Raw genomic sequence first — 22,162 nt, forward strand, 5'->3', positions numbered from 1 at the left:
GCCTTCTGGATTCCGTCTCGTTCCCAGCGCTGTGGTCACTCGTCCTCGTGTCTTCGAACCTCCCACTCGACCGGGGTGTCTTGGATATTGTTCTCGACGAAGAACTGCTCTGCCGATCACATACATTAAAAGGATCGTACCCTGAATTCCGCCCTCGTCGGACACCCACGTCGCCACGTGCGAGTCCTGGATTTTCGGGAAGGAGTGTGCCCCAGGCATAGTTGTGCCCTTCCAACCAACTGCATAACGCTCTCTCTCCCACCAAGATTTTTGTTCACTCCCAAGCACCATCATGTTCTCTCTTCACCGGTTGAGTTCGGCGAGCCGCGCCTTGTTGGCGACGTGCTTACTCCTTGTGCTTCTGCCAGCCGTCTTGGCACAGGCAACATCAAATCCCTTCCCTGCTTGCGCGGTATGTCTCGTTTCTCGTCTCTCAAAAGCCATCGTGGTACTAATACGCCGACGTGAAGACGCGCTGCATTGGCAATGCCTTCCAAGAGGGCCTGTGTGCACCCACAAACCAGACATGCATCTGTACCAACCAGCAGTTCCAGGGCACCGTTGCTCTCTGTGTCCAGCAGAGCTGCACCATTCCTGAGTCTCTAGGTGCGTTGTTGGTGCAAAGATGCTTGAATTATCTTGCAAGATGCCATACTGACCCTGCACCAGCTACTCGCAATGCGAGCTTGACAAATTGCGGCGCCCCTGTCCGCGACCGGTCGGGCAAGTATGTCGTCCTCTCCAATACCATGGCCATCATTGCTGCCATCTTCGTCGTCCTCCGATTCGGCCTTAAGCTTTTCATCGCCCCGAGTCCTCTTGGCCTTGACGACTGGTTCATCCTTTTGACGCTCCTCGTCGCTACACCCTCGGCCGTCATCACCGTCTATGGAACCACGGCCAACGGTCTTGGGAAGGATATTTGGACGCTCGATGGTCACATGATCACAGCGGTCGGCCGCTACTTTTATATCATGGCCTCGCTCTACTTTACGCAGCTTACCTTGCTCAAGCTCTCCATTATCTTCTTTTACACCCGCATCTTCCCGGCCCGCGAGGTACAACGCCTCCTCTGGGGCACCGCCATCTTCACCGTTTGCTATGGCGTCGCCTTTGTCATCACGGCAATCTTTCAGTGCCAGCCCATCCACTACTTCTGGACCAAGTGGGACGGCATGCACGAAGGGAAGTGCCACAACGCCAACACGATCAGCTGGACCAACGCCGCCATCAGTATTGCCCTGGACTTATGGATGCTTGCCATCCCGCTCTGGCAGCTCCGCAGCCTCAAGCTCCACTGGAAGAAGAAGGTCGGCGTTGCCATGATGTTTTGTGTCGGCACTTTCGTCACGGTCGTCAGCATCTTGCGTCTGCAATCGCTCGTTCATTTCGCCTCCACGAATAACACGACTTGGGAATTCTACGACGTGTCGGTCTGGTCGACCATTGAGATCACCGTCGGTATCATGTGTGCCTGCATGCCCGCTGTTCGTCTTCTCCTGGTGCGCTTCTTCCCCGCTCTTGCAGGCTCCTCAGCACGCAGCCGCGGAGCCATGTACTACGAGTATGGCAGCGGACCTCGCTCGAAGACAGCGGGCACACGCAATGGCACCCGCACGGGAACGACCGTCGGTGTGTCTACGTCTGGCGGGCACTCTCCCGACCTCAAGCTCGGAAGCGGCGGCGGCATCGTCACGCAAAAGTCATACGATGTGCAGTACAGTGATAATGACGAGGCGAGTTTGGTCCACATGAGCGATCTACCGCCAGTGGCCAAGAGGCCTTGATTTTGACGGGCTTGATATCTGGGTAGCTAGGCGTTCTGCGTTTGTGTTTTTTTTTTGTCTTCTCTGTTCACGATGAGAGCCGAGCGATAGACTCTCCTGACCAGCAAACAACAATTGTACCACCATAGTAGTCAGGTAGCAGAAACTTGCTCCATCCATCCGCACCAACAGTCCCACCTGAAGATCGTCACTTCGTGTTATGGGGCCATGCCAATCATTGCTCCAATATTATGTTGCTTCGTGCGTCACACCGTTGCTCTCAACCACGACTACCGACCTCTAGTCAAATCAGACGTCATGCCCGACTCTCCGAGACCCAATCCCGAAGTCCTTCCATGCCTATGGATGGCTGGTCGCGATCAGACCCCTTTTCTTTGAAATGACAGCCATCACTGTGGACCTTTCCCTTCCCGCCTGACCAGCCGACTCTCCTCAACCCCAGGTATCCGACTAGCTCGGTGACGGTGAGCGCCATTCCGCCTCCGTCGACGGCCTGGCGCCGCCTTACTACCAATAGCGCGCACTTCGACCCTCACGCAACGGCCCTACGGGTTTAGGACGCTGTCGAAAAGGGGTGGATGCTACTCCCGTCACTTTGCAGTGTACGTTGGATCGACAGCGCTTGGCGTTCATGGTGCCGAGTCTCGGGAGTGCAGGAGTCCGTGGGTTCAGATTTCGTCGCACGCTCCGCAGCAACGCCAGCGCACAATCACGGTTAGGGCGCCGTCCTGCTCCGCTGCCCTCCAAGCAACGTCAGCGACTGTTCGCTTGTTCGCTGGCACTGCGAACGCGCTGTGCCGGGGCAGCGGAAGAGATTGTGCGTTCCAAGAGTGGGATTCGCCGATGTTGCAACTACAGAACGTGGTCCAGTTGCCGTTTCCGGTTCTTTGGAAATGCCTCTGCCCCGTGTCCCGTAGGATTGCGACCAGGGGCCCTGCAGCAAGGGACAAGCCACCTGACGTTCCAGACTCCTGTTTTCTTCCAGGGTCCTCAACAAACCCATGTGTTTTACCCATGTTTTGCACACACGCAGATCTAAGGCGTGCCGAACGGGCTGGGGGATCTTATTTACATCATACCCATCACACCACATCGTATCGGTTCGACAGCCACTGGAAAGCCATTCGTGTTTCATCAGCTGCCGGCCTACCGAGCAGGATCAGTGCATGCTGCAGGAAGATGAACTGTCTCTCATTTTCCTCGCGCAGCCTCGTCTACACAATCGCTTCTCCCCGCGCCCCAGACTCACGGGCCCTCCCTCAAGCGCCCACGTTCTCCTGGACAAGCACATTCGTTGCTGACACGGTCGGGACGAGTCAGCTCCCGTCTGACCCCACTACATCATCGTCTTCTGGAAATGACAGTTTGTGACCTTCACTTCCCCGGTGAACTAATCACGTCTTCCAGAGCGCCAGCATGAATCGCGCTGGCTGTACTGTACCACACTACCACTTTCCCATGAGTGGCGAGGGTGGTTGCATACTCTAATTAAGTTAAGACTGAGGAACAACGACTCGAGATACTCAGACGCCTAGTTTGATAAGCTTCTGCTTGTCGTCAGGGGCAGTCTGTCGGGAATCTGCTTAGGCTGAACCTTAACATCTGCCGAAGCGTGCTTGTCTCAACCACACGCCGCATGGCTGACTCGATCAGGTAAGTCTTGCTGCCACGCTGCCAGATCGAGTGGCCTTGGCAAGCTTAGTGAAGACACTTGTCTCTCAAAAGACCAATAGTCACGGAGCTCTAGCATCTCTTCAGATGAGGCCGTGGTCATGCGCAGCAGCTGCACGTCGTCTCCCACGAGGGTCCGCCGTTCATGACTAGCTAAAAGGTCTCACCATGGCCGTTCAGATTTCAAATAAGTCCGATGCATTTTTAGTTCGGCGTATAGATTCACGGAGTTTATGGAGCTGAAGCCTGTGCCTTTTCAGCGTCAACTAAGATTCCGCAGGTCTCTCGAAGATGGCCCTCTCGCTCGCATCCTCAGCCGGGACTTGGGAGTTGGCCGCATATTCATACCATGAGCAAGTCTCGCATCTACGACTTATACAGTAAGGTCGTTTTTGTGTCTTTCGGGTACTGTTTTCTTTTTCGCGTCTGCCGTCCAGCAGAGCGCCTATCGTTCGCTCGCGGACGCCAGTCTCAACTGAGTCACAATTTGAATCTGTGTGCTTTGAAGCACTTCCGGCTCTGGATTGTCACCTTGCTCTCTTAGTCGGTAGCCATTCGTCCAAAGAAGTTGTTTTGCTTTTAATACCACCGTAGGAGTCAAGTATCACTCATCTCGGAACTTTTCGATATAAATCCATGGCATAGGAATCCTTGAGCCGGCAGTCTGATAGTAGGAGGCGGAATATACCCGGACAAAGGGCTTAGGTGACTCGGCCCAGATCTCCGGCCACTGATGCCGGCCGAACGCCTCTTACTTAGCGGCAGGAGGAGTATGACTTTGTAACAGTGCTGCAAACCATCGGACCGTCACCATAGAGGAGGCTCTTGAATTGCGATTATAATTTGCGCCTGGTCGGTGTTCGGCGACAATTTGACACCAATGATTTTTGCTAGGTTCGTCATCATCTCGAAGTGATCTGCAGTATATGGTGCTTTAGCCAAATTTCATGGCGTTTGGGTCATGAGACATGACGGCGATATTTCGTACTTAGCAATGCTAATGGTAAGCTACAAAACATCAGAAGTGGTAGCCACGCACGTTCAAGGTGGTGTGGCGAGATAGCTTTGGCATGTGTAAATCTCTTGAAATTCAGTCCGTCGAAAGTTTTGACAGGCCTGTAGGTGGTATTTGGGCTTAAATCCTTCAATATAGGTCTATTCAAGGAGCCACCCAACTTGGCCAAAGATATAACGAACAATTTATCATCACCTAGAAGCAGCGCTTGACATTAGTGCAAGGCAATCACTCGCTATAACTCCTAAATAATACACACGCCGATTTACTTGTCATGTCGGGCCTTGCTGCTTCGAAAATGCATCCTCCTCCCCGAGGTGTCTTTTATGTCATGACTTAGTGACATAACGCAGGGAAACGTGGCGGCGAGACCTTGGTATTCTGTTTTCCTCTTCTATATTACATGCTTTATGTATCAAGCTTAAAAAACTCTGTGACGGAGCGAGAGAAATCTACAACTTGCTCACAATGCCGTAACAATTCGTCATTCCATCGTCACTAGGGCTGCTGAAAACTGAAGAGGTTATAAATTCTTACTCCTGGAGGTCCGTGTGGAGAACGCACATGACCATTGAAACCGAGTGAAGGAGTCTAATGAAGTGGCGTGACAATATCTCAGAAGAAAGCAATGCGTCTGGCTTCATCGCAGCACATGTGTCAGGAGATCCCGGCAGAGCCACGGCACAGGGGTTAGCGTCAGTGCTTGATTTGGGTCAGGGTGAAGAGGTCGTCTACACGTAGTCCGCAGGCAATAGAATATAGGTAAGGGGTTCGAATACATCTGAATTCTGGCCCTCCGCAGCCTATATATACGTTCTCTCGTAGCCCTTAGCCCCCTGACCGGCTCCTTTGCTTGGCGGCCGCTGGCGGCTCCGTAGGGTGGCCTGACAGGAAGACAGGGCGGTATGCTAGGTGCATTACTTCAAAGAGAAGTTTCAATCGACTATTGACGACATATCGTCAAAACGTAACTTATTTCAACGACCTTCGAGTCAATTCAATGCGTCAGAGCGTGGTTTGGGCAAAGCAAGAGGTCTTCTACACATGGTCCACAGGCAACAGACAATAGGTATGGGGTTGTCATACATCTGAATTCTGGCCCTCCGCAGTCCTAATATACACGTTCCAAAAGTTCTGAGCCCCGGGCCAGCCGCCTGTTCCGTGACTACATAGGGCCACCCGACACAGTGGCTCAAGAACAAGGGGTGTATATGCGGCGAGGGCATCTTTCAATGGACACGTGCTTTAGTCTAAGCTCGAATGGTTTCAACAACATCTTGTCAAATTTTGACTGTAAATACTCATCGATGTTTCGTGTGCCGAGATTCATAAAAGGCTGGCTTACTTGGAGATCATGATATTGATGAGAAGTTCTTCTATGAGATTTCTGGATGTTACCACATGTGCTTGGCATGAGAAAGAGGCTAGGACGTATTAGGGGTTTAATCATGATACCTTCAGTCATGAGTAAAACTCATCCTTCTGCTTACCCCTGAATAACATTCTTGATTGCTTGAGCTTACCTTGTGCATCGTGATTTAGCAATTGACATTCACTGCCTATCTATTTATTTACTGAATGGGACCAAATGTCAGTATCCGCAACTGGCAGGCCCTGACGCAGATCCTTTGTAAAATGCATTGCATTTAGCCTATGCGGTTTTCGTAAGCCTGCTGTTCGATGTCGGTCGCATGCAAGGACATGCAGTATGACGAAGTGAGATGCGTGGCTCGTATTGGTGCCCGATCTACCTATACGCCCAAAGCTCATCTCTCGTCTATTAAATTCGCCTTGAATCGCCGACCCCGAGTTGAAAAGTTCAGCAATTCCTCAACCATTCTGGTTACTAGACCTCAATCAACAGTGCCAGACATGGCCGCCATGAACTCGACGGTAAAGACTACCGACGTTCCCATGATAACAGTTTGGAGCACAGTCAGCTCTCTTCGCGACTCGCCCACGTACGGACTCAGCATTCTTTTAGTCGCACCAGCTGTCGGATTCTTCATCTGGTTTCTTGTCTCCTACCAATTATCGCCATTGAGGAGATATCCTGGGCCGCTCCTTGCAGGTATTGTTCTCCGACATGGAACATCCTCTTTCCAATTCTTCGCGATTCTGCGATTAAAAAATAGATAGATGAATGCTGCATATGTATATTACAGGACTGACATGGCTTAGGTGTGACAAATTTATGGCGCTTCTGCCAGGCGATATCAGCCGACTATGCACCGCGGATCAAAAGGCTTCACGAAAGATACGGTCCCGTCGTCCGAATAGGTCCAAACCTACTGGACCTTGACATCCCTGAGCTTTCGAGAACGATCTACAGTACCGACGGAAAGTGGAAGAAGGTAAGTACACGTAACACCGAGCCAGATGACGTTGTAAATCGGCTCATTTTGCATTGGGAGTTAGACCGACTTGTATAAAATCAGCAGCTCCGTTGTCGATGGGAAGATCACGTACCACATGTTCAGTGAAGTAGACAACATTTTGCATGCCCGCCTGAAGCGCCCAGTTGTGCGCCATTATTCCGTCCCGAGCGTGCTGACCATGGAACCACACATGAACGAGGTTGTCGAAACATTCTGCGACCACCTTCAGGAGCGCTTTGTCAACCCCGGAATACTATGCGACTTTGGGGACTGGCTGGCATACTGTTAGATGAGCCTGGTGATTCCCCATCAATCGCGTTGGCCATACTGACGAGTCGGCAGTTGCCTGGGATCTTCTAGGAACCGTAACATTTAGCAAGAAGTTCGGTTACATGGAGGAGGGTCGCGACTTCGACGGAACTCTTGCGATCGCTGACCAGTCTATTGATTGTCTTGGGATTTGTGGTCAGATGCCCTGGCTCGATCATTGGCTCGACAAGAATCCCATCTACGCATTGGGGCCGCCCAACATTTCTAACGTGACAAGAATCGCCATTGAGGCTTTGACGGCCCGGCTCGCAGGAGAGAATGCAGCGTGCACCAATGAAAACCCGGACTTTCTCCATTACTTCATCGAATCCAAGACATCACATCCTGAGATTGTAGACGAATCTACAATCATTGGGTACCTCCTGCTGAACCGTCAGTCACCCACGCCGATGGTGAGACATGCATGAGCTTATGCTGACACCGCGCGACAAGTGATCGCCGGAGCCGACACGACAGCTATTACCATGAAGGCATTGTTCTACTACTGCCTCAAAGACCCGCGTGTATGGAAGCGGCTAGAGTCCGAAGTCCGGGAGCATGTCTCTCCAAACACACCGTGCTCCCATGCAACGGCCCGCGCCCTCCCTTACCTCGAGGCCACAATTCGCGAGACACTCCGCTATCATCCTGCCGTGTCAATGGGTCTGGAGAGAATTGTTCCTGAGGGCGGTCTGGCCCTTCCAGACGGCACCGTCGTTCCAGCAGGAACTTTTGTCGGCATGAATCCATACATTGTGGGACGCAATAAGGGAATGTTTGGTGCCGACGCTGATGAATTCCGCCCAGATCGATGGCTTCAGGGCGAAAACGAGAGCGGAGAGGCTTACAAGGAAAGGATGCGACTCTGGAACGCGGCGAACTTGGCCTTTGGTGGGGGCTCACGTATCTGCCTGGGACGACATCTTAGCCTCATGGAGGTGTACAAAGTCGTGCCCTCTGTCATTTCGAGGTTTGATGTTGATCTTGCTGATCCGAATGAGCAGTGGTGGACGTGCTCAAGGTGGTTCTACCGCACCAAAGGCATCGTGTGCAAGCTCAAGGCAAGGAGAAACAGCAGGGCGAGTAATTCCCCTCCCGCGCTACGAGAGAATGAATGACATCATGTCCCCTGCGTGGATGAGACGGGGCGCGATGACTCCGTGCAAGTGTGCAATGGGATGCCTCTAAGCTGGCCTTGTTCCTTCTCCTCAGGCCAAATGCCGGCGCCCCTATGGTGCAAAATGAAGGATGAGGATTGCTTCATCGGGACATTCCGTGGCCATGCTGCTTTGAGGTCCTCATGGTGAAGTTTTCGGAGTTTACGTCCCATCGCGATCGTGGAGCTGAATTGACAAAGTTGACGGCGCGGGCCAAACAAGGTTATTGCTGTCACGATTGCGCGAATTAATCGTCACCAGATGCCTCGCGCCATCTAGACCAAGGTTCAAGGGCTCCGAACGAGCTGTTTGCGTCTCAGAAGCTACGCCGTTTGGTTGCTTCTCCTCAGGGGCAATATGCAACGGGGCGAAAAAGAAGCTTTATTATGGTGCTATGGGGGCAACTGTCGAGCCTCAATCCGCATCATCTCCCGTGGAGTGGATTCCAAGGTTTTTTATTCGCGCGGGGGTCAAGAAGAAATGAGAAGGCTGCCATGGCGCTGCGTCCGTTTGCATTTGTTTGCTGCAGAGGCTTAATCTCTGACATCGGAGACTCGGGCACAAGCGCGGGCACTGCAGGTAGCCGCCCGGTGGCTTGCGCAAAACGGCGCCATCTGAATCAAGTCACCGTCGTAGCGATGACAGAACTATACCTAGCGTGCGGTGTTTTCTCCCTCTTTTCACCGTGTCTGCGGTGAAGGGTGCTGAGTCGTTCGGCCGTTTGCGACGACGAGGCTCGACGGAAAGGCGTCATGATGTGGTACGGGCCGTCGCAAACGGCCAAGAAGTCTGGACCAGCCACAAGAGCTGAAGTGCCTGAGGTAGGGTAGGGTAAGGTAATGCACCCCTAGGGAGGCATTCCTAAACTGCCGCCCAGCTCTAGCTCGCGAATCGCGCCCTCCTGCATTTCCCCTGCAATTTGGCGCCACGCTCCTTGCCGCCCCCCTTACATTCCATCCGTCATCGTGAGAAATGTCCGTCAAGAGAGAGCATGGCCTCGACTCACGGCTCAAAATCTGGCAGGAGTATTTAGGCTTGCCTGTCCCGCTCACCATGTGGCTATGGAAATTCCCCGATATCGACAACCTGGGGTTGACTTTGCAGATCACTTTCTACATTCAGATCACTTTGACGCACATTACCCGCGCCTAAGCTCAAATAAGCTCTTAGCACGGATTACCTCAGCTCGAGCTACTGGTAGCTCTCAGATCCCCCACGATGTGGACGCGTACTCTTTCTCCCCTCAAGCCCTGCGCTCTGCTTGCCTTGGCAGCTTCCCTCATCATGTCTACCGAAGCCTTCCCCGTCGAAGAGCGAGCAGTCGTCGCGAAGAAGCCTTGGGTGCCGGCCATCGGCACGACGTGGCAGATTGTGCTCAACGCGCCGCTCAAGATTGATCCCAAGAAGCCTGTCGTCACACCCGACGTTGCCGTCTACGACATTGACCTGTTCGACAACACGGCCGAGACCATCGCGGCGCTGCACAAGCTCAACAAGAAAGTCATCTGCTACTTCAGCGCCGGAACCTACGAGGAATGGCGGCCAGACGCCAAAAAGTTCGCCAAGGCCGACTTTGGCAAACCCATGGACGACTGGCCAGGTGAGCGCTGGCTCCAGATCAAGAACCCCAATGTCCGGAACATTATGGCCCAGAGGATCAAGCTCGCCGCCGACAAGGGCTGCGACGCCATCGACCCCGACAACGTAGACGGTTATGTGAGTCTTTCCCACTCTAGGGTGTATGCTGTATGGTCCATCGACTTACACCGTGCTGCAGTCCAACAACAACGGCCTTGGTCTCACAAAGGCCGACACGATTGATTTCGTCAAGTTTCTCTCCAGCGAGGCGCGCAAGTACGGTCTCAGCATCGCGCTCAAGAACGCTGGCGAGATCATCCCTCAGGTCATCAAGTTTGTCGACTTTCAGGTGAACGAGCAGTGCGTCAAGTACAACGAGGCCAGCACCTTTGCGGCCTTCATCCAGGCCGGCAAGGCCGTGTTTCACATCGAGTACCCCGACGGTGCGCCGGGCTCTGTGAGCTCCAAGGCCAGGTCGTCCATCTACGCCGCTCCCGGGACGGAGAAATTCAGCACGCTCATCAAGACGATGGATCTCGACGGATGGGTGCAGACTCGCGACGGTAAGCAGTACACCACCAAGACTGGGTACTGATCGGCACGGGATGCCGTAGTTGCGGGCAACTTTGTACGCCAATTTTCTCTTGTATGTTTATGAGCAATGATTATGATTACCCTTTTGTATATATCGATATTTTCGTGTCGCTCTCGTGCTTGAATACGAGCTGGTGACTGTGTTTGTGTGGCTGGGTATGTTAGGAGGTATTGATAACAGCAACATGTACCACGCTGGGAAAAAAAGGCGAGGGGCTTCACACCTTGCAGTCATGGCGACTCAAGCTTCAAATCAAACATTGTATCGAGAACCCACCAAGTGTCCCTGCACCTACATTTTCATGCGAGACAGAATACACTGCAGGGAAATGTACGCTTTGGGCCAGATTTCAATTGAAAGTGCCTCTTAAGATATGTACTCGAAGAAGATGAATGCCCAGCATCTACTCGTCCCAAATGGTAGCAACGACAGCACCAGTGAGCAAAACCTCACCGACCTTGCCGCCATCCTCCTCAAGCACGATCTTGCCAGACCGGACATCGCGCTTCCAGATGGTCACGGTACGGTTGTTCTGGTGACCGACGGCAACAAGGGTACCGGCCTTGTTGAAGGAGAACTGGCGAGGCGACCATCCGCCCGAAGGAGCGAGCTGAACGAGCTTGAGGGTGCCGTCCTCCTTGATGGAGAACGTGGACAGGGTGTCCGAGGGGCCGGTGCCGAGGATGGGGGAGTCGCGGAACGACTTCTCACGGTTGGACACAGTGAGGAAGCGGCCGTCAGGCTGAAGGACTTTGTCAGCTTGATGTGAAGAGGTGGACTGCGGGGGGGGGGATCTCACGCTCAGAGCGATCTCGCTCGTGGGAGCCCTGGTGGCAGGCAGCGCGGCATCGATGGCCGGGGCGTCAAAGACATGGGTAAAGACAAGACCGGCAGCAGTGTACTCGACAGAGTACGAGTAGACCTTCTGGTCAAGCTCGCCGTTGAAGAAGAAGAAGGTCTTCCCGTTGCGGGCCTTGCGGAAGAAACCGTGGCGGGGACCGGAGCCGGGCGGGGCCGTAAGTCCGGCCACCTCGACGATAGGAGCGACTGTCACAGGGTCGTACGTGTAGACGCGAACACGGTCACCGCCAAGATCAGGAATGAGCACATACTCATTCGTGGGGTCAATGATGACGTGGTGAAGGTAGCTGCGGTCCTGGCGCAGGGTGACAGGGCCTGTCTTCTCGAGTGTGGGGTTGATCACCTGGACGGGGCCCGTACCAGGAAGGGCGCCATCGTCGCCAAGTGCAAAGACGGCAGCGGCACTGCGGTTGCTGTGGGGAAGAAGCAGATAAGCTTCAAGCTCGGAGGGCTCGGCTCGGGAGATGATGGGAAGCGACTTCGGCGCTTTGGCCCGTCAATTAGGGGGGGAAAGGTGGACTCACTATGAGGCCGAGATGTAACCCCGAGCACCAGTAGAGGTGGTCAAGATCTCACCAGCGACTCCGCTGAGAGGGGCACTGACACGCGCAATACGAGACAACAGACCGTCTTCTCCAATGGAGAATGAGTTAAGGGAACCGGAAACAGAGGAACCGGCACCGCGGTCGTAGCAGTACAGCACTCGGTTGGGCCCGTCAAGCGTCAGCCAGGAAGGGTTCACCTCACAATCGGCCGTCTTAGAGGTGACAGAAAGAGTGTAATTATTGCTGCAGCCAGTGAGGGAAAGAGTCGTCACGTTACCCCCCGAATCAGCGGCGAAAAGAGTGACAGCACCGGCCGAAGCCCAGAGGGCCGAGCCGGCAAGAAGGGACTGAAGGGATGAACGCATGGCCGCTGCTGTGAATATGTTTTGCCCGCGCAGTGAATGAGCGTGAAGTGTGAGAAGAAGGCGTGTCCTGGCCTGAACTTTCAGACGACAACTCGACGAGCAGCGGATCCCTTTTTGAGAGTTTGCCAAGGGGCACAGGGATGACGAAGCCTCATCTCCAGGAAATGTCACGACACTCTCAACAACGATCAGTGAGTCGCAGCTATATGCAGGCCGAGTAGTTGTCTGCCAGGAGGGGTCGGAAAAGACTAGCAAGGAAGTGTCGGATAAGTTGCATATTGAGTACGTTTACCGAGCATGCCGACACGAAAGATTTCAGGGGTAGACAAATGACTCGTCACCAAAGTAGCCCCAAAGTGCCGCAGTCGTCTGCAGGTTGACAAGTCTCGGTTGCGCATGAGGCAAAGCAGCACTAAGGTCTGCCCATGAGGCCATGGAACCCATGCAAGTGGAGTGGACGGACCACATAGCGCCCCAATGGCGCAGACCATGCCAGATATGTCATGAAGACCAGTAGGGTTTCCAAGCTTCCCCAAGAGCTTATTATTCTAATCTGTACCGAATGGGGCTCCTGGGGCTCCTGGGGCCGAATTCAGGTCTTGGCCCCGAGGGCTGTGCGAAGCCTCACGGTGGGATATGCTTGCTCAAACGAGCCACGCGCCCCGTCCCGGCGTTCCGATTAAGGTAGGTTGATCTGATAAAGTTCAGATCATCCCAAGTCCACTTTGTCTGCCGGGACAACAAAACATCCGCCGACAAGGGTTCTGAGAAGCTTTGTAAGAGGCGCCAGGTGGTTTGAGGTCCTTTTGCGCATACAGAACGATGGCCCGAAGTACCGAGACTCGATCAAGGCGCAAAAGTGCCAAGACTCCTGGATCATACCTCTAAGATTGTCGTCAGTCCTTCTCTCGATGCTCACCAGTTATAAGTAGGTCGTCCGTACGATTGTGGCTTATCCTGAAGTTTCTGGAACACCACGGCACTTGCTTTCTTGTTCCTTTCGCAGTCTCCTGCCTTTGCCCACAACATCATCAGTTATGGACTCCACTTTCTCTCTTCGACGCTTGGCCGTCGCCTCGCTCCTTAGCCTGGCCCCTTCGGCCGTGTCTGCCCAGACAGACAAGTCGGCCGCTCTGCAGTCTTGCCTCACCACTGCGGGCGTTCGCTCCATCGTCAGCAGCGACACGACATGGCCTGATCAGACTCTCATGTTCCAGAAGCGCCTGACTGCCGCCCCTGCCGCTATCTCGTTCCCTGAGACCCGCGACCAGGTTGCTTCTTCCCTCGCCTGTGCCCGGGAGTCCTCCGTCAAGGCCGTCGCTCTGGGAGCTGCTCACTCTTTCACCGGTTTTGGTTATGGCAACGCTGGCAATCTCGTCATCAACCTGTCTGCCTTTGACGAGGTCAGCTATTCCAACTGCTCCGACACGCTCACCTTCGGTGGTGGCACGCACGTCGGCCCCGTTCTGAAGTATCTCTGGGACAACCATGGTCGCCACATCCCCCACGTCCGTGGCGCTCACGTCGGTGTGCCCGGCTCTTCCATCGGCGGAGGCTTCGGCAGCACCTCGCGCCACTACGGTACTCCTATGGATAACATTGTCGGCGTCGAGTACATGCTGTACAACGGCACCGTCGTCAACGCCACCCACGAGTCCGACCTTCTCTGGGCCGCTCAGGGTGCCGGCGCCTCCTTTGGTGTCATCCTCTCCATGACCACCAAGACCTTCAAGCCCGAATTTGCCGATGCTACCAGCTTCACCATCAACCTCGGCAACCTGGGCCTCAGCGACGCGACCAAGGCCCTCGTCAAGGTCCAGGACTACGCCCTTGCCGAGACCACCCCTGATGAGCTCGCCATCCGCTGGAACCTGGCCGCTGGCACCTCTGCCCAGGGCTACTTCTACGGCAACCCCACCGCTTTTGACACTGTCATTGCACCTCTCCTCAAGGAGCTCAGGACCATCAACAGCACTCTCGCCTACGCCAAGACTGTCCTCCCCTTCTGGGACATGGAGGTGTCCGTCGCTGGCGCTGGCATGAACTCCCCCACCGGTGGTGCCCTCGGCGGTCGCCACTTCTACACCCAGGCCGTCACCACGACCTATGACAACCCCCTGACCGTGCCTCAGATCACTGCCCTGCTCAACGTCACGGGCAACAACTTTGCCCGCACCGACATGCGCCAGGGTGGTTTCCTCGACCTCTGGGGCGGCATCTCGCGCGACATCTCTGACGCCGACACTGCCTACGCGCACGGCGGCAACCTCTGGCTCATCCGCGTCGACGGCACCTCGATCAACACCAGCACCCTCCTGCCCGCCGATGCCCTCACCTACATGAAGGATATCCTCCTGCCCTTCGAGGACGCCCTCACCAAGGGTGGCGTGCCCCTGCGCGGCTTCGTCAACTACGCCGACTCTGAGCTCCCCGAGGCCGAGTGGAGCGCCCGTCTCTATGGCGAGGAGAACTACAACCGCCTCAAGCAGATCAAGAGGGCTGTTGACCCCGAGAACCTCTTCACCAACCACCGCCAGTCCATCAGCACTTGAGGTGCAGGATTAAGGTTTCGATCATGACCACCCAATATCTTTTCTTCCAACCCAATTTTTTCTTGTACATGTTAGGATCTGAACAAAGTTCGCGGAGCAACCAAAATTGAATAGCCTTGAATTGGAACATGCAGCCACAAAACTTTGCCCCCTTTGCTTGACGTGCTGCTGGCTTTTCCGAATCCACGGATCGTAACGTGTGGTTCAATCTGTCACAATTTGGGCAGATTGCGTCTGCCGAAAAGGTGCCAGAAAAACCTTGGTGTCCCGGCAGGCAAATTGCGTGCATTGGCGTAAAAGTCTAACCCACGAGGTAACGTTGGCCCTGTAAATGACGACCTGGGCTCGTACAGTAGAACTCCTATCGAGCGAATGCGGCAAGCCGGGAAGCCCAAAGCAGACAGACACGACGCACACATAATCGGCGGCCGCTCAATCCTCATGGCTCCCACCCCACGGAAGTGTCAGTTCCTTCGAGACGTGGCCTACCCAATTGCAGTGCGGCGTTGATGATCCGGAAGCACCTCTTCTGGAAGGTCAGCTGGTGTCTAGACTCCCTACCCAATGTGGGGGGCATGAAGCCACCCCTGGACGCCCTGGACGCCCTGGACGCTTGTCTGCAGGGAACATGCAGGGGATTTCTTCAACGGCGCGCCCCTTTGTCAGCATGACTGAGGGTGCTTGGCGATGAATCCAGACTCGCTGCTCTGAAACGAAGTTGGGAGATTCACGAGATGAAGATGAGCGTCGCGCCTTGCGTCCCACATTCGAAGACGGGGATCTGCGAGGCAGCTTCCTCCCTTGATCGAACCGCCCGATCTCAGATGCTATCCAGCATGTGAAGAAGGCGGGCGACCTTGGCCAAGGTCGCATCGCCCATGACAATGTGGTATCACTCGGCAAGTCGGCACAGTCGTGTGCGAAAGGATCACCATTGCTTTTCCGCTTCGTCGTCCGTCGTTCCTAGACGTGCGCGTATCCTGCATACTTGTCTACAATCATGGTGAATTGGTGTTCCAGTTAGGGTCGCTCTCCCTCTCTCGTCCTCATCCCGTGTGTCACGCATCATGCATGCCCAGAGATGGCCTTGGGCTGGTACAGCTCCTCGAGGTACTTCTCCTCCTCCTCGGACAGACTCTTGCCCCGCACCGACAGCGCCTGGTCCAGCCTCTCGACGCTGCTGAAGCCGATGATGGGGCTCGCCACGCGGCGGTTGATCCACGCGAGCGCGACATGCGCAATGGCCCAGCCGTGCTTATCCGCCAGCTCGACGACGCGGCCGACGATCTCGCGGTCCCGCTCCGACGTGCCGCTGCCGCCCGTCTGGCCCGCCTTCTCGGCCCGGCTCCGGTCCGTGCTGCCAAAGTCCTCGGGCCTGCGCGCCAGGTGGCCGCGGCACAGCGGCGCCCACGGGATGAGCCCGACGCCCGTGTCGTTGCAGAACCGGTTCATCTCGCGCTCCTCCTCGCGGTACAGCAGGTTGTACTGGTTCTGCATGCTGACAAAGGGCGTCCAGCCGTTCTTCTCGGCGACGAACTGCAGCCGCGCAAACTGCGTCGCCCACATGCTGCTGGCGCCGATGTAGCGCACCTTGCCCGACTGCACGAGGTCGTGGAGCGCCTTCATCGTCTCCTCGAGCGGCGTGCGCGCATCGAAGCGGTGGATCTGGAGGAGATCGATGTAGGCCGTGTCGAGGCGTTGCAGGGACGCCTCGACTTGGTTGAAGAGGGCGGTGCGCGAGAGGCCGAAATTGTTCTGGTAGTCTTTCGAGGCCTCAAACTCGGCGCGGTTGACAAAGTGACGGGCCTCTGGTGCTTGGTCAGACAGGGTCACTCGCACTTCACAGCAGACTGGTGACCTACCGGGCTCCTCTCCAACGGCCCAGTGGGCCTTGGTCAGGATGACGACCTTGTGGCGGGGAATGTTGTACTTCTTGATAGCCTTGCCTACAATGACCTCCGAGGCGCCGTTGCTGTAGACGTTGGCCGTGTCCCACGTGTTGAGGCCGCGGTCGTAGGCCGCCTTGAGCAGAGGGAGAGCCTCGTCCTCGCCGATGACCCACGGAAGAGTCCTCTTGTCGCCGAAGCTCATACATCCGAAGATAGGCACAGAGACACGGAGGCCCGACTTTCCAAGCTGGCGATACTCAGCTTTGGAGTTCTCCAGAGACTCTTTGAGACCGGCCGGAAGCTGCTTCGACATGGTGGGCGTTGGCTTGGAGCCTTTGATATAGGAGACGGGTTGATATGGGACGAGCACTAAACACTCGCTATTGCGTTGGACAAGATGCAGATGGGTGAGGAAGATGGACGAACTTGAGAGGAGAGCTTCAGAATAAGAGCTCCGAGAATAGAGCTGACACGACCCCGCACCTTTTGTCTGCCCCTCACGGCCGTCAAACGTCATCAACGCCTGAGCTGCCGCAATGTGGGGCCGCGTCTGCGGTTGCCGGAAGCTCACGCCCGGATCACCAAGCTCGGTCTCTGCCATGACGATCCGATCACATGGCTTTTGTCTCGATTGCCTTGGATGGTTGTGGCCTGGATTGAAATATTCCGACAAAGTTGTGCAAATTTAGTGCTGTGCAACACGCCAGAATCATCGCCGAAACTATCACTGGATGCCGGGCTTGGTGGGGCCGTCCCCGGACGGTTGGTGTTTTGCCCGGAAATATGGGCTCGAGTACGCAAGAGACGGAATAATTCACAACGGAAAAGCAATCACTAATCGAATTCTTATCAGAGTCTAAAGCAATGGCAGAGAGTGTGGCATTAATTTAGAAATTTTCCGGCCATCCATCTCAGCCCTATGCCCACTACCGGAGGTCCCATGGTTCTCGCTCAGGAGCAGAACCTTGCCCCTGAGCCTGCAGCCGGTCGTTTCAAGCCTCAGCCCTCGCCTTGAGGCACGTGGTGCCCCTGGAGCTATGAGAAATTGGAATTCCGTCTGAGCACGGTGCTTAGCCTTGCCATCGTACTACAGGCAGACTAAGGTCATGGTGGTGGCCTGAGTTTGGCGAGGTTACCACTCGGATGGATGACGGGCTGGCCCTGACCAGTCCTTCACTTGCCGCAGCTACATGTGAGGATCCCAATCACCAATTCCGACCACCTCGGCAATCAAAGTCCATCAGAGTCTCGGTGCTGTCGGCGTGTTGCCCCCGGGTGACTGCAGGCGGCTAAATAGGGAGGCGAACCACCCAAGGGTCCCGTGCCCCGCATGAAACAGCGGCACTAGAAAGTAAGAGCTATATTGGAAGTTTTTTTTCCGTGTTGGGAGTTGTATGGAACTGGTCCGTGGGCATAAATCGCCCTTCGTACAAGCGCATAGCTCGATCAGCCCAGCCATTATGCTGCTGTATCCCGAGTTGAGAGTTAGCAACCAGTGAAAATGCCAATGGTTATTTAGCCTCGTCAATACAATTTCCTGTTATTTCGTATCTCAATACGTTTCAATGCGTGAGTATCGCCGCGGAGAGGGTAACATCATTGACTTTTCCATCCCTGCTTTTGATCTGCAACCTGCGATGGGAACCCCACCTCTCGAGCAGCCTCACGCGTCAGACTTAGCTTAATGAACTGTATTGTGGCCCGTACTGGTTACATCGTGTCGATTCTGTCACCTACACACAAGGAAATGCTCTTTTAGCCCATATGGGTCTTGATGAGCTCCAGCGATTACAATACCTTATCAGAATATTGCTGCAGTCAGGCTCGAAAGGTCCCTTCGCCAGCTCGCCCAAAGAGGCCAGTACCTCATCAAAGCTTCCAGAACCGGAGGGGAAAAAGTCTCGATTGCGAATTACGTCAGAAATTCGCCTTTCGTCAATACGTGTTGCTGGCTTGGCAGATAACGACGCTGCTGTTGACCGTACACCCAACGCCGGCCAAGCTTTGGCTTGATACTGTTTTTAACCCCTTCGAACCTTTTCTTTACGCTTGCAAGCGGCTCCGCGAAACTGTGAGTTTTATATGCCATCATGTCTTGTTGTGAAGTGCACCCCGTATACTTCAACACCTTCTCAGGTAGGATTGCTGCCCGGCGTCGTTCGGGCGTGAGATGATGCAGAAGAGCCGATATTGGCTTCGTCGGAGGACTACTTACAAGCTTTGTAGCTAGGTGTATGTTGCATCCTCTCGCGCTATGGCTACCGCAAAATAATGCGTAAGTGATTCAAAAAGCCTGAAATGAAAGTAACATCAAAGCGTTGCAATCTGTCAACGGATGACATTTCGAGTTCAACCCCAGGAGGCCAATGCTTGGCGTCCGTGACAGGCCGCACTGCTTGGGGGAGAGTCTACCGCAGATACGCATAGAAGTATGATTTTTTAGATAGGGCTGCGTCTATCGGAGGGCATGAATCTTTAGTAGAGTTCTAACTTTAAACAAGTCGCGCATGGCTTGACAGACAGCCTGGCAAAGGTGCAAATGCTGCGACGGGCAAATCATGGGCAACTGAGAAATTCACGGCATAGAGAGAATCGGCAGGTTCGCCCAAGGCGTCTTGTTACATTAATGGGGCATGACTATCATCAGACATTACATCCACCACAGTCCGTCGCACGCGACATCCTTCTCCTATGACGAGGCAGTGGGCAGGCACTCACACGCTGAGCTGACACGCGAGATGACATTCTGTCCGCAAGCCTTCGACGCATACTCGGGCACGACAGACACGTCAGCGACGAAAGTCTTGGTGAACTCGCCGCAGAACTTCTGGCTCTCCTCGAGACGGCCAGAGATGGTGGACGCGCGCATGGCGCGCAGGCAGTTGTCGGCGCTGCAGGCATTGGGCTTGCAGGACTCGCGCTTGGTCATCTTGACGAGGTAACCGCCACGCTCAATAGTGTTGACAAAGATGTAACCAGACTTGAAGTAAGCGTAGGATGACCATGAGCCAGAGAAGGCGGGGACACCACCGCCAGGAGCGTCATCGTCCTCGGGGTAGATGTCGAAATAGGCGATCTCACACACACCATTACCAGTAGGGTCCTGGGGCACGGAGGAGACGTCGTAGACGCGGACACCGGCGCCGTAGTTGGACTGGTAGATCAGATCGCCGTTGACGTATTGGTTGTGGTCAATGGAACGAACGGAGCCCTTGTAGATGCCCGTCTGCTTGGGGTTCTCAAGGGACTTGATGTCCCAGATGTAAGTGACGGGATATCCATCGGCGGCGGGGCCGGTTGTGCGCTCCTCGTCGTACTCGTCATCCATGAAGAGCCACTCCTGATTGTTGACATCGTTGACCCAGCCTTGGTGGGTGTACTCGGCTCCCTCGTACGAGGTGCGGGAGATGATGGTCGAGTTGCGCTTGTCGGTGACATCGTAGCTGCGATGTGTCAGTGAAATGTACTACATAGGGATCAACAGGAAGAAAATGCTTACATGGTGAGAGTATCCTCGTTGTAGCCGTAGCAAATGTCACGGCCGACATATTTGGAATCCGGGCCGCGGTAGATGAGGCACTGCGCATCGTGAACATAGCCATCATCGCCATTGCAGCCCAGATCGACGGGCTTGGAGGGATCCTTCAGGTCGAAGAAGTGGAGGCCACCCTTGCAGCCCTGGTCGCGAGGGGTCACACCGACGGCAACACCGTACTGGGCCTCCTCGTTGATGACGACATTGTGACTGCGGCCCAGGGGCAAGGAGGAGTTGAAGTGACCTGTGAGGTCCTTGTCGTTCTTGAAGATGACAGGGGCGTCGGCGGGCTTGATGTCGAGAAGCTTCCTCATGTCAAAGATCTGGATGCCGTTGCCCTGGAGCTCAGAGCCGATGACCATGTAGTGCTTGTAGGAACGGATCTCGGTCCAGTAGGCACGGTCGCTGGTAGGGGCGAACTTGGGCAGGAAGCCGAGGTTGAGCATGCGGCCTTCGGGCAGGATCTCGATCATGGCGCAACCATCGTACATGCCGCTGACTATTGTTTCCATTGTCAGAAACAGCGGCCCAAGGGGGGGTCATGCGCGCACAACGTACCGACAAATTCACGCTCCGACTCGGGATCGGTCCAGCCCCAGGACGAGCTGCCAGACTTGCCACGGTACTCGCGGCCGAAGGAGCCGAGATCCTCGTGGGAGAGGAAGTCGTGCAGGTCCATGTTCTTGCACTTGAACTTGTGCAGGGGGCTGCCCGGGACGGCCTCGGCATAGCCGTTGACACACTTGGTGTAGTTCAGGCGAGGCCACTTGGATGCGTCCATGAGACCAGCGGCTTCTTCAGCCTCCCAGTGGGCCTAAGGGAGTGTCAGTGAGAAGCATGTCCTCTGTGGTAAGATGGGCCGACGACGACATACAATCTTCTTGGCCATGAGATCCATGTGCCTGACGCCAGAGTCAAAGAGCTCCGCAGCACGATCCTCATCGACGGGGAGCTCCCTGCCCACGACGGCAGTAGCAGCCGTGAGGGCGACAGCAGCAGAGAAACGCATCTTAGGCAGTGAAGTGACAACAGGATGCGATAGCCAAGGATGAAGCAGAGATGGCGCGAGAGATCTCCGGGATGGCACGCGACGTGAAGAGGTCCGGGTTGGAGTTGAGGTTTCGGATGGCGTAAGCAAAGAGATCCCGCGAGAAATGTACAGGACGCGACATGGTATTTATTGTCGGCCCGGTGGTTGTCTCAGGGCTCCAGTTCGCTTCCTCCATGTCGGCTCGGGTTGCGTCGCCGGAGGGGCAGCTGGTAAATTGGGCGGCTGACGGCGGCGACAGCGGGACGCACGGATTCTGCATGATGAGGGAACCATTGGAATAATTTGGAAGGTCTCATGGTGAGCTCTGTCCCGGTCGCTTGGTCTCATGGCGGGCGGCTTCCTGAACAGGCAGGCCAAGAGGTCGCTCGCGCGGTGGCCATAGCACTAAGGGAGGGGTAAGACGCAGGCCAGCTGCGAGGGGAGGCCGGGCCCTGGAGGAGGTTTTCGAGGTATTTCGCCGTGATAAGCTTGCGGGGTGAACCTGGATGGCATGGGGTTTGACAGAGATGGATGGGGTCTTGAGATGGTTGGCATGGTTGGCATGGATGTCGAGAATTCGAGCTTGGGTTCGATCAGGAAGGAGCGTTGAGGATTGCGGGGGGGGCCAAGGCTGCCAAGCCTCATGGTCCGCCGTGTCTCCCTGTTGCCTTGCCACCAGCACCGATGACAACCGATTATGTGCGCTGTTGATTGGTGGTTTCGGCCAGCCCCTGATTGGACGGCGATCGCTGGGCCCATTGGCGAATCAAGAATCGGGTGGCTTCGGCAGCGTCCGATAAGGTACGAGGTGGCTTGTGGCGCCGACGGCACTTACTTGGGGCTTAGCGGTTTCTGGTCAGTCTCATTTCACTGCTTTGCCTCTGTCCTCTGTTCC

The 22,162-nt window shown here is 55.2% G+C and overlaps 7 protein-coding genes across 7 annotated transcripts; 4 read left to right on the forward strand and 3 right to left on the reverse strand.

The window, feature by feature from the left end:
* Positions 1 to 292: 292 nt before the first annotated feature.
* D7B24_000604 (uncharacterized protein) lies at positions 293 to 1,787 on the forward strand (the record flags this gene model as incomplete). The annotated part of the gene is made up of 3 exons (XM_028634857.1): positions 293 to 412; positions 471 to 606; positions 670 to 1,787. The coding sequence occupies 3 exons, from the start codon at positions 293 to 295 to the stop codon at positions 1,785 to 1,787; spliced, it is 1,374 nt and encodes a 457-aa protein (XP_028492470.1).
* Positions 1,788 to 7,029: 5,242 nt separating this feature from the next.
* D7B24_000605 (uncharacterized protein) lies at positions 7,030 to 8,278 on the forward strand (the record flags this gene model as incomplete). The annotated part of the gene is made up of 3 exons (XM_028634858.1): positions 7,030 to 7,135; positions 7,194 to 7,553; positions 7,614 to 8,278. The coding sequence occupies 3 exons, from the start codon at positions 7,030 to 7,032 to the stop codon at positions 8,276 to 8,278; spliced, it is 1,131 nt and encodes a 376-aa protein (XP_028492471.1).
* Positions 8,279 to 9,535: 1,257 nt separating this feature from the next.
* D7B24_000606 (uncharacterized protein) lies at positions 9,536 to 10,490 on the forward strand (the record flags this gene model as incomplete). The annotated part of the gene is made up of 2 exons (XM_028634859.1): positions 9,536 to 10,033; positions 10,095 to 10,490. The coding sequence occupies 2 exons, from the start codon at positions 9,536 to 9,538 to the stop codon at positions 10,488 to 10,490; spliced, it is 894 nt and encodes a 297-aa protein (XP_028492472.1).
* Positions 10,491 to 10,893: 403 nt separating this feature from the next.
* On the reverse strand, positions 10,894 to 12,261 carry D7B24_000607 (uncharacterized protein; the record flags this gene model as incomplete). Its single annotated transcript, XM_028634860.1, has 3 exons — positions 10,894 to 11,232; positions 11,290 to 11,764; positions 11,876 to 12,261. 3 exons carry the CDS (start codon positions 12,259 to 12,261, stop codon positions 10,894 to 10,896), a joined length of 1,200 nt encoding a protein of 399 aa, XP_028492473.1.
* Positions 12,262 to 13,298: 1,037 nt separating this feature from the next.
* On the forward strand, positions 13,299 to 14,813 carry D7B24_000608 (uncharacterized protein; the record flags this gene model as incomplete). The annotated part of the gene is made up of 1 exon (XM_028634861.1): positions 13,299 to 14,813. One exon carries the CDS (start codon positions 13,299 to 13,301, stop codon positions 14,811 to 14,813), a length of 1,515 nt encoding a protein of 504 aa, XP_028492474.1.
* Positions 14,814 to 15,878: 1,065 nt separating this feature from the next.
* Positions 15,879 to 17,015, reverse strand: D7B24_000609 (uncharacterized protein; the record flags this gene model as incomplete). The annotated part of the gene is made up of 1 exon (XM_028634862.1): positions 15,879 to 17,015. One exon carries the CDS (start codon positions 17,013 to 17,015, stop codon positions 15,879 to 15,881), a length of 1,137 nt encoding a protein of 378 aa, XP_028492475.1.
* A 2,376-nt stretch (positions 17,016 to 19,391) lies between these two features.
* Positions 19,392 to 21,246, reverse strand: D7B24_000610 (uncharacterized protein; the record flags this gene model as incomplete). Its single annotated transcript, XM_028634863.1, has 4 exons — positions 19,392 to 20,145; positions 20,202 to 20,736; positions 20,796 to 21,051; positions 21,112 to 21,246. 4 exons carry the CDS (start codon positions 21,244 to 21,246, stop codon positions 19,392 to 19,394), a joined length of 1,680 nt encoding a protein of 559 aa, XP_028492476.1.
* Positions 21,247 to 22,162: the final 916 nt, after the last annotated feature.

The sequence above is a fragment of the Verticillium nonalfalfae genome (genome assembly GCF_003724135.2).
Source record: "Verticillium nonalfalfae strain VnAa140/NRRL 66861 chromosome Unknown scaffold_109, whole genome shotgun sequence".
Taxonomy (NCBI): domain Eukaryota; kingdom Fungi; phylum Ascomycota; class Sordariomycetes; order Glomerellales; family Plectosphaerellaceae; genus Verticillium; species Verticillium nonalfalfae.